Here is a 10,225-nt window from a genome sequence, read left to right on the forward strand (position 1 = left end):
AACAACTAACCTATACGTAGAGCTGAAGACAAAAAATATATATATACTGTTTGTCACAGTGCTGTAAGCCTACAGAAAAGACAAAAAATGTGTTTATTCTTTCCTAAAAGATAGTCAGTTCGCACTCTGAGTTTGTCAAATGGAGAATAAGGCATTCCTAATAGGAAGGAATCAGAATGAAAATATAAGGACTTTACCAAAATTAAGTAGTTTCAGCAGGTTACGAAACATTAGGTATAAGAGACTGTAGGCCTATAGAATATGTCAGAAATAAACTCACTTATTCTAACCAATGTAAGATTTTCAATCACTTTACTTAGCCGAACCTATAAAGGTCCTGAATTGTATTTGAAACATTTCTCTAGATAGTTTGAGCCTTTGCTTAAACTTTCCCTTTGTTCAAATGTAGGTGGGAATTTGCTGGTTGATTCAAATTTGAGCAACAAGTTAAACATATCCACAGAGCTCAGCATTTGAATGGTTAACATAATTTGTCTTGATTTGACGAATGGGTTTAATTGCTCAAATCAATCATGAGGTGCTCATATATCTGAGTTTTTCCCTTGAAGCTGGATGCGAGCAGGAACACCCGGTCGTCAATGGAGATTAGAGAAAATGCTCGAGGCGCCTGGATATTCAGCTCCTGAGATGGCACAAACTGCCCCCTCTTGGTGTCCCACTGGTAGACCTGTGTCAGAGAATAATCGCTGCCTAAGATGGCATACTGCCACTTGCCGACAGAGACAGGCTGGAACACCATGGATCCACGGGAGGGAAATGTCTGGACCTCCTTGAACATGGCACCGTCCCAACGCATCACCTTGGAGTCCCCGATGAATCTTGTTAAGCATATAAACAGATCAACTAGGAAAAGGACAAAAATTCAAGGGGCCATTTAGTTTACACATTCAGCTGCTTCCCAAAAAAACAGTTTACTGTCCAAACTAATGCATAGCTCGCTGTCAACAGCTACTAAACAAAGTGTCACTAACAAATGAGCTATCCCTATAGAAAGAACACAATATTGATTTATGGACAGACTGTATGGCAGCAGACAGTAACATTACCACCCTTAGGTCACATGTGGAGTGATGAGGAACTAGTGTAATTAATGAAAATAAAAGAATAAAAGAAAAGTCCACTCTTAATCACTTGACACACCCCAGACTGTTTGGATTCAAAAAAGTGGTCTAGAGTTCACATAGCTACAGCTTATGTCGTCAGGCATGATAAACTGGTATTGGTGGTAGCCATTATATTAATATATAAATGAAGAGTTCATTTGCAAAAGCAGATAACGCTTTAAAAAAAACGTAAAAGTTGAGTGACTTTGAGATATATGAGATATTGAGATATTTCAGACATATCTCAAAAAAATTAAGTTTTATTGAAAACAACACTTTGCAAAAAATAATTACAAAGCCTCAGCTCATTTTTGTCAAAATGGCACTTACCTGCTTTTGCAAATGAACTCTATATCTATATATATATATATATATATATATATATATATATATATATATATATATATATATATATATATATATATATATATATATATATATATATATATATATACGTGTATTGATATGGTCTTAAAATATGATAATAGAGTCCTTGCAGCCTCTTTTGTTCATCAGTTCATGTGGTTGCATTCTGTTTGTGTACTTATGGTGTGTGTACATCTGCTGGAGCTCTCACCATTGACTTGAAAGTGTTTGACAGCAAAGACGTCCTCCATATCTGGTATGTCTGTGCGACGGTCGAACTGTTTCTGACCCCTGTTCCACTGATAGACTACAGGCCTCTGGGAACTGCTGGACAGGATCAGGTGGGGTTTGTTGGAGATCTCCAAATATTCAACATCTGTGTCCCGGAACCACGGGTGGAGTGACTGATGGGAGTAAAAGCCATTGCCGTTCCATTTGTACACTGTTGTGGAGCCAGCCTAAAAGAAGAACAAATGTCGAATGTCAGCGAAGGTCACCTTTATTGAAAGGTTAGATCATACTGTGCCGTGCATTTAAGTGATCTGTCATCAACAGATCTGTTTATGCTCTGATCAATAATTACTTATGAATACTAAACAAGGGAAAAAAAAACAGTCAACCTTAGAGCTGTCGGCGATGACAAAGAAAGACTCCCCATCGATCATGAACGTCTCTATGTCGTTGGGTTTGCGAATCTTCAGGATATCAATGTCCTGGATCTTGATGAATTTGTTGGCGGAGATGTCACGTTTGTAAATGTGTGAACCCCCGAACAACTGGGCCACGATGACAAAGAGGTGGTTGTCGATCACCATGGGTTTGCAGACCACAGTGGAGGTGCCTGAACAGGAAAACAAAGAGAAACATTAAGGTAATCATTATCATACTAGGGAAGCTTATAACAAATGTATATTATATCCCTAAATAGTGCTTAACCACACTGACACAATACAATTAATGTGGTTCCTATTACCTGGTCATTTCTGCCCCAGTCAAAAATGACACATCACTGATCTATCTTTGTTTTTGAACTCACTTTCAATGGTGTCATAGGTTCTGAAGGTCATCTCAACATGGTCCCATTCCAGGAAACTGCATGTCCCGGCAAAGGGTTGGGGGAAGACAACATACTGATCTTTACCAAAGGTGAAGGTCTCCACTGAAATGGACTCGAACTTCAGCGACTGATAGGAGGCAAACTCTGAAAAGAACAATATGGCAATGAATTCTGTCCTTTCTGTCATGTTTCATCTTGATAACCTCCTCCATGCACAGAAAGAAAGAGCGCTGCTGTGCATTCCAGCTTTATTATCAGGACAGGACAGGAAGGAGACGGAAGAAAAGGGTGAGGGAGTCAACTGGCGACTGAGAGCTATTGTTGATGTATTTTCTATGAAAGGAGGGGGCAGATGCAGGAAGATGATACCTGCTGTGATGCAGTCAAAAGAGTGTGGCAGCAGGTCATTGATCTTCTTCCCCTGGTGAATGGGTGGTCCGCTGCAGTAGATCTGATCCAGGGTGGCATTAGTCTGGTGCATCCACTCCACCAGCCACTTGAGCTTGCAGTCACACACGAGGTTGTTGCCTCGCAGATCCCTACACACAGGCATGAATCCAGGGAACGTTAATCAACGTATAAATGTGATATTATATCATTAATATGCCATTTTGAAGCATATTCTAAATAGGTTTTTGTTTCCTGCTTCCTGTGCCTCTCCTTTTCTTGGCTGCACTTGAGTTTCAAGCCGATGACAGCACAACAACAAGTGGGCTCTGTTGCCCACTCTCAGTCTGGATTGCTGTTGACCTTGCACACACATTGCATCCTGCATTATTCCAGCTGATTGTGGCTGTGCAACTAAAGCCAGCAACCAATTTGTGTCTCTGCTATTGACTTGTTTTTCTATTTACTCTGACATTCAAGCATCCTAATCTCTCCTCTCCAATCTGTTCTTTTCTTTCTTTCCGCCACTTTGTTGATTGGATTTTCAAGTGAGCCAACATTTACAGAATTATTCGCTGGCAAATGATTGTCCTTTTCTACAACTCTCTCTCTGTCTCCCCTGTTTAGAGTGGGGGTTCCTTCCATTTCCCTTTTCAACCACCAAGATTTCATCGTGTTTTTTTGTTGTTGTTGCTATTGCTACATAGCTAATGTTAACATTATCAGCAGTTTACTTGGCTGAGAGTTTAAGCCATTGTTGACAATGATAAGAGATTATAGTATGTGCTTTGACCAGCGCTACTTCTTCTAGTGATGTGACAGAGCTGAGGCTGCATGCAGTAGAGGAAAAATAAGTGATAGAAACTGAATCAAAACAAGCTGGATGCTTTCCACAGGACGATTACCTATTTTCATGTAAACAACATGTTAAGTATATGTGTGCATTTCAAGATGAATTATTGAGAATCTACTATCTCTGATATACTAAGTGCACTCACACTTTTGTCAGAGCGTCCATACCCTTGAAGACATCCTTGGGCAGCGTCTCAAGATTGTTGTAAGCCAGACTCCTAATCGACAAAAACAAAATCACAACACAAAGTAATTGAATTAGAGGCAGACTGTCTCTCCACAGACAGACACACAGAGACATTATGCTGCATTACAGAATAGAATAAACAAATTACTAACAAAATTACAAGTGAGCCAATGTAAGGTCGAAATCCGAATCCCCCCGACCATGTTGCTGTGACTTAGCACAATCATGTAGCTACCAGGTGTTTGAAAAGCTACACAGTGCAATGAAAGGGGATAAAAGACTTAGTGATTAATTAATTAGGGGAGAGTAATTACATGGAGTGCAGGGAGGGAATTTCGTTTGTTAGAGAAGGGTGACATGCTGTTCTTTGTACAATGTGGCCATTATGTGAAGCTGTACAGGGTTATATTTCACTCTCTTAATAGTGGTCACTCCTCACACTGAAAAACAGTATTACTGCTCTATGCTTTTGACCAACTTAAACAGTGCTACCCTTCACAGAGGCTGTCAAGTGGAAGATACAGCATCTTCGGCAGCCAGTTAAGACCGACTAACAAACACAGGCCCTCCAGACACTTTTCATTTGTGAGCATAGAGCAGAGACTGAACTGCAAAAACCAGAAAGAGCCATGAATGCAGCAGAATGTCAGCGTAATTCATGGATGCTGCATTATTTATTTGAGAGTCGGTTTACCAGGGGGAAAGGCCACTTTTAGTTGGAGTTTGTGCAAGAATGTGCTCTCTAAACACATGGGTGGGTGGGGGGCGAAGGGGGGGTAGAGGGGTAGAGCAGAGTGGACAGTATTTGAGCAGTCTGTACCCTTTAATAATGTATATGCTGTATGATGTGATGCATTCAAAACATCCTCTGATCATTTATTCATATGTCATTTTAGTGCAATAAATATTTGTTTAATTTCTTCTAAACCCAATGAAGGTATCCACAGCAACAGAGGGGGCAGTAACAGCATTTTGTCTATTCAAATGATATTGATTTACAGTGTTTAACAGGAACAGCAACAGTTTTCTGTCTTCCACAGATAGTGTAATATATCTGAGGGGAATCTGAACCACTGATACTTTAAATAAAACTGACATTTGCAGCTTTAGTTCTCTCGCCGAAACCATGTCTGAATAATCCGGACAAACTATTAACCTCCTCACATTTAAGTGCTTTCCTCTGCTGTTCTTTATATTAATTCCTAAACATGAAAATAAGATGCAGAGTTGAAAGTCACTAATCTATCCATCCACACATAGGGTCATGGTGAGGGACACAAATATGCAAGCATTAGGCTGCACCACCCTACACATGACCCCAAAATGTGTAAGGTACAAACCTGTCACAGACTCAGGGTCAGATTATGAGCCACTTGGTCTAAAGTTACTGTACAGTTACTATATTTAGCCTTGACCTACAGGTCGAAGACATTCTCCACTATCTTTAGTTCCACTTTGCAGTTCAGGGAAGTGAGCTGGTGTTTACAAAAAAATAAAATAATGTTGTATGGCTTCTTCCCATATTACAATTTTGTTAATTATATTACCATGGGACACTATTTTACAAATATCTTTATAAAACAATATGTACATATATTTGTCATCACCACAATGGATACAGCAATAGCCTACAGGGGTGTTTTTAAAACTTGTTTGTGAGGAATTTATAAACCATAACCATTACTTCCAATATTGATTCCATTCCATTCCATATCTACACAAAATTGAATCTATAAGTTATTTTCACAGAATCATTCTTTTTTCCTGCCATAAATATGTGAACAATAACGATGCTGGTCCACTAAGTCAGTGGTGATCACGATCTGCCTTTCAGCAACCTGATCCAGCTGATACCTTCAGCCGGTAACCTTGGACATCTCCACTGGCAGCAGTGCTTGTGCCTACTTTGCACAGACAGTAACACAGTCATACACTGAGAGAAAATGGCTAATAGGGCAGATTTTATGTTGGAATTCCATAAAATACCAGTATCCTATTATCTGTTACCACAGTGCCTCCAGAGAGTTGGTGTAATTGTAAAATGTACTGTAAAAGCAGTTGATGCAAAGAGCGAACGATATGGGGTTAAAATCATAACAAAAGATGAAAAAGTAGAATCAGTATTACTGAAACTGTACTTAGTGGTAAATGTCAAAACATAGTAACCACAGAAACAAAATACTTACAGATGTATCAGTGCTTTCAGCCCCCGGAATGCAAATGGAGATATTGATTCAATTTTGTTATTTTCAATAAATCTGTGAATGAGAAACATTTTGATAAATTAAGACAGATTATCCCCATGTAAGGCATCTCATACCTGAAATCCTACCACTGTCTGCAAGTCTCCCCTCCTTGCTCTTGTGTAACAATTTTGTATAGAAAACCTGAGCTCTGTCCTAATTGCATATTACACTGTATACTAACTGTAACCAACACACTCATACTGGAATGAATGTCAAAATGAATTATACTTTAAAGGCCCCGTGCAGCTAAACAGTTGTTTCCAATTATTGTGGCTAATTAGATGTCTGCTCTGATTGATGTCAGACTCAGTTAGGCTGGGAATTACACAACGCCTGTTAGCTTCATGGAGTAATCAAAATCATAAAGACGTACGTTATCCTACCCTAACAAGACAACATTATTACTCCATGGGCCAGAGCAGAGGCCAAATTTTCACTTGCCGGTACCACTCAAGGTGGAAGGTTAACTTCAACAGCTGATAACCCCTTACTGTATATAGCTGTGACTCATACTAAAATATCATCTACAGACATGGATGTTTTCAAAAATTATAAGTAACCTTTGCCACCTTGAGTGGTACCAACTAGCCCATGGACTAATGTGGGTGAAACATGGAGCTTTAAAATGCCAGTATTGCATATTGCACAGTATTTCAGAGTGGTGTTGAGGATTAGGTGAGTCATATAATCAGTGAATTGTGCTTTTTATGCCTGTGTATTTTATGACACTCAATCAAACAAATGTACTTTATCATACAGAATATGTAATAACTATACAAAGCTACTAAATACATCTCTATTGCAAGTTACTTACAAATATTCAAGGTGTGGTAGACCGAGGAATGCATCTTCATCAATGAGGTCAAAGGAGTTTGCCGTGAACAATCTAAGAAGAGCAAAGAAAAAAAAAACAAAGGACAAGGACGTAACTTAAAGTTCCTGTACACTCTCTGTTGGTGTTTAAAAAATATACTTACTATACACAGAGGGTGAACTAGGCTAAGCTTCAAAACATCAACAATGAGCTGATAGGATGGGGATAGAATAGAATTTGGGGTTTGCCAAATTTTGCTGATTTTGTAGTGAAAATTATGTTGAGGTAGATTTAGAGCAAAGAACAACAAAGTTATTCAATACTTCTGCCCATGGTGTGTGGTAAAAAGGTGAAGGAACTGGAAAAAAACCCCCCAAAAAACAAGGAAATGGCGACTCACTCCTACATGTTTTTTTCATGAAAGGAATTACAGAGAAATGGCTGCCGCCTCCCACATGTTTCTGACTCACCCTTTGAACCAGTAATGTAAGAATAATGTTCAACAACAACAACAAATTATGCTTTTCACTTCCTCTACGTGTACTCTAAGGTCTGTGGAAAAGTTTCACCTCTATTTAGTGAATCTACTCTGAAAATAAAAAATAATCTCACTGGTATTTCAAAACATATAATATTTCAACCACAAAATGCCCTTTAGATAGAAGTTAGTAAGACCTCATAATTCCAAGTGACAGTCCACAGAGGAGCCCCATTGATTTAGCAGTGCCTGAATGGAGGTTAAAACACTCCAGGTCACCTTGACAGTAAATAATGATAGAGAGCACAGTACCTCTTACACACTTTCGCCAGTTACGTAAATTTACCATCTTCCTGGTCACCAACCTGTTCTGTCTCTTGGCATCGATGCATTGGCACCTCCTCCTACCCTTGAGAGTTCTCACACATCCAGACTGATTTAATGTCATATGGAGGGAGCGATGCCAAGAAAAATGTTTTGCCAAGACAAGATGATGCTCAGTGACAGCGTGCTGTCATGTGCAGTGAACTGAAACAAGTGTGATCGGAGAATACAGTTAAGGGTGACCTTAGTGTTGATTTGTGAGTTTGCAATAACAAATTGCCCAATATACTCCAACACTAAGGAAAAAAAAACAGAAACAAAAAAATGCATCCAATCGTGCATTTTATATCAGGACAAACTATATACAGTTAGTTAGGGCTTTGTTTTTGGAAGCCAATTTCCCCTCTTTTTTATTTTATTTTGATAAGAACATGCTCATTTCTTATCTCTGTCTCTCTGTCTGCACACACACATGCACAGTCCCTGCTGTTAGTTGCTGTAGCCATGTGGTCTATTGCATAATCCTGACACCATTATAGAGAATCTCTTTAAATCTGCATATGTGCAGGTCCCCTGGGGAGACCATGACAGACAGACAGACAGACAGACAGACAGACAGACAGACAGACAGATAGACAGACAGACAGACAGACAGATAAACAGACAGTCAAACAGATAGATAGATAGATAGATAGATAGATAGATAGATAGATAGATAGATAGATAGATAGATAGATAGATAGATAGATAGATAGATAGATAGATAGATAGATAGACTCACAGCAGTTGCAGGGCAGGCGTGTGGACAAAGCTTGCCTCAGTGATTTCATGAAATCCAGACTTGACAAAAGACCTGAACAGGGGAAAGGAGATATATCAAGGTGCAAGGTGGAGCGTAATAAAGATGAGACCTGGGTACACTCACTGTGCCACAAGCTTTCCTGAATGTTTGTGATAAGCCAACGACAAAACCAAGAGTCTTTCATTATTCAGCTGGAGGACCACTTACAGTGAGACGACGTCGGAGGGGAAAGTGTGAGGCACGGATCGGACATTCTCACACAGAGCATTGTCTTTGGTGCAGATACATCCAGCGGGACATCTGGGCTGCCTCACTCTCCGTCCGTCCGCTAAAAGCAAGCTGACAGCGGCCACCCACACCAGGACCGTCCATCCTTTCCATCCTCTCCATCCTCTGAGTGCTCTGCCCGGGTATCCCATTCCTTCTGGCCCGAACCACAACTATTATCTCTCCTGGAGAATACAACTTCGAGAAAAAAAAGGACAAGCAATCTTTGCAATGATTTTTTTCTTTCTTTCTGAAGTCTTGATTGTTTTGATGACAGAAGCTGGTGTGGTGGCGCTCGGATGCAGTCTTGTGTCTATGCTTCTTGCGTCTCAATAGGAAGGCACCAGTCCAGCGGATTCGTTCTGCAAGGCGCAGGATTACAAATGCAGGACAGAGAGAAAACAGTCACAGATTTTTTTTGTCATGAAAAGGAATTATCTCAAGCTCCCAAATAGGCTACATAAAAACACACGAGTTATAAAACAAATCGGGCTATTTTCTAATTAGTCTGCTGCTTACAAAGAAGTTGTCTCAATGCTGCGGCCATGAAAGGATAAACAAAACAAAAAAAGCGTAAATTCCCGTGAGAGAGAGAAAGAGAAGGGGAGAAAGAGAGGAGCAGAGAGGGAGAGAAAGGAGGAGGAGGGGGAGAGGCCCTAAGGTGCGCTTTTTTATCAGCAGTGCCAGCTATTATTTATGCGCGCTTCGGAGCCGTGCATGGCTAATGGAAAGCCGCTATTCATGAGCTCTGTGCAAATGCACCTGCCTCATTCATTCAGATGCAGCCTCCTTTCTTCCCCTCCTTTGGCATAATAATGACATTAACCGAAGAAAAGAGGACGGGTTTATCCCATATGGTTAAAAATAAACAGCCTAAAATATTAATTCTGTAATTTTGTGGCCTGGGAAATAGGATGAGAGCCATTCAAGACCTGCTCTTTATAGTATTTGTCCCTAACTGCTTTTCTTTTCTTCAGTCCCACATTGACTGCTCTGTTGAGTTCAGTGGGTTGTGGAAAAGTCACGAAACACTGGACTTCTGTTCCCAGACTGTGGTGAACTTTCACCCTCGTCACCTCCAACAGCCCAAGGACTCAATTGAGGAAACATTCAAATAGCACAATGCTCCCTTTATTTCCCACTGACAGATCAAACGCCTACATGTAGCCTATCCTCATACTGTCCCTGACTCTGAGCGGAAATGAACGAAATTACCAGAAAAAGTAAGTGGGCCATTGAAATAAAAGTCAGTAGGCTATCTGATAGGCTATATCGTGTTTCCCAATGATTTAAAAAACAAAACAAAAAAACTCCCCCCTCC

General features: G+C 40.1%; 1 protein-coding gene across 1 annotated transcript; it reads right to left on the reverse strand.

The window, feature by feature from the left end:
* Positions 1-514: 514 nt before the first annotated feature.
* Positions 515-9,056, reverse strand: lgi1b (leucine-rich, glioma inactivated 1b; the record flags this gene model as incomplete). The annotated part of the gene is made up of 10 exons (XM_083993730.1): positions 515-864; positions 1,702-1,948; positions 2,111-2,331; positions 2,527-2,691; positions 2,917-3,086; positions 3,933-4,004; positions 6,160-6,231; positions 7,034-7,105; positions 8,617-8,688; positions 8,845-9,056. 10 exons carry the CDS (start codon positions 9,054-9,056, stop codon positions 515-517), a joined length of 1,653 nt encoding a protein of 550 aa, XP_083849856.1.
* Between the last annotated feature and the right edge of the window lie 1,169 nt (positions 9,057-10,225).

The sequence above is a fragment of the Trachurus trachurus genome, assembly GCF_905171665.1.
Source record: "Trachurus trachurus genome assembly, chromosome: 19".
NCBI classification, from domain to species: Eukaryota; Metazoa; Chordata; class Actinopteri; order Carangiformes; family Carangidae; genus Trachurus; species Trachurus trachurus.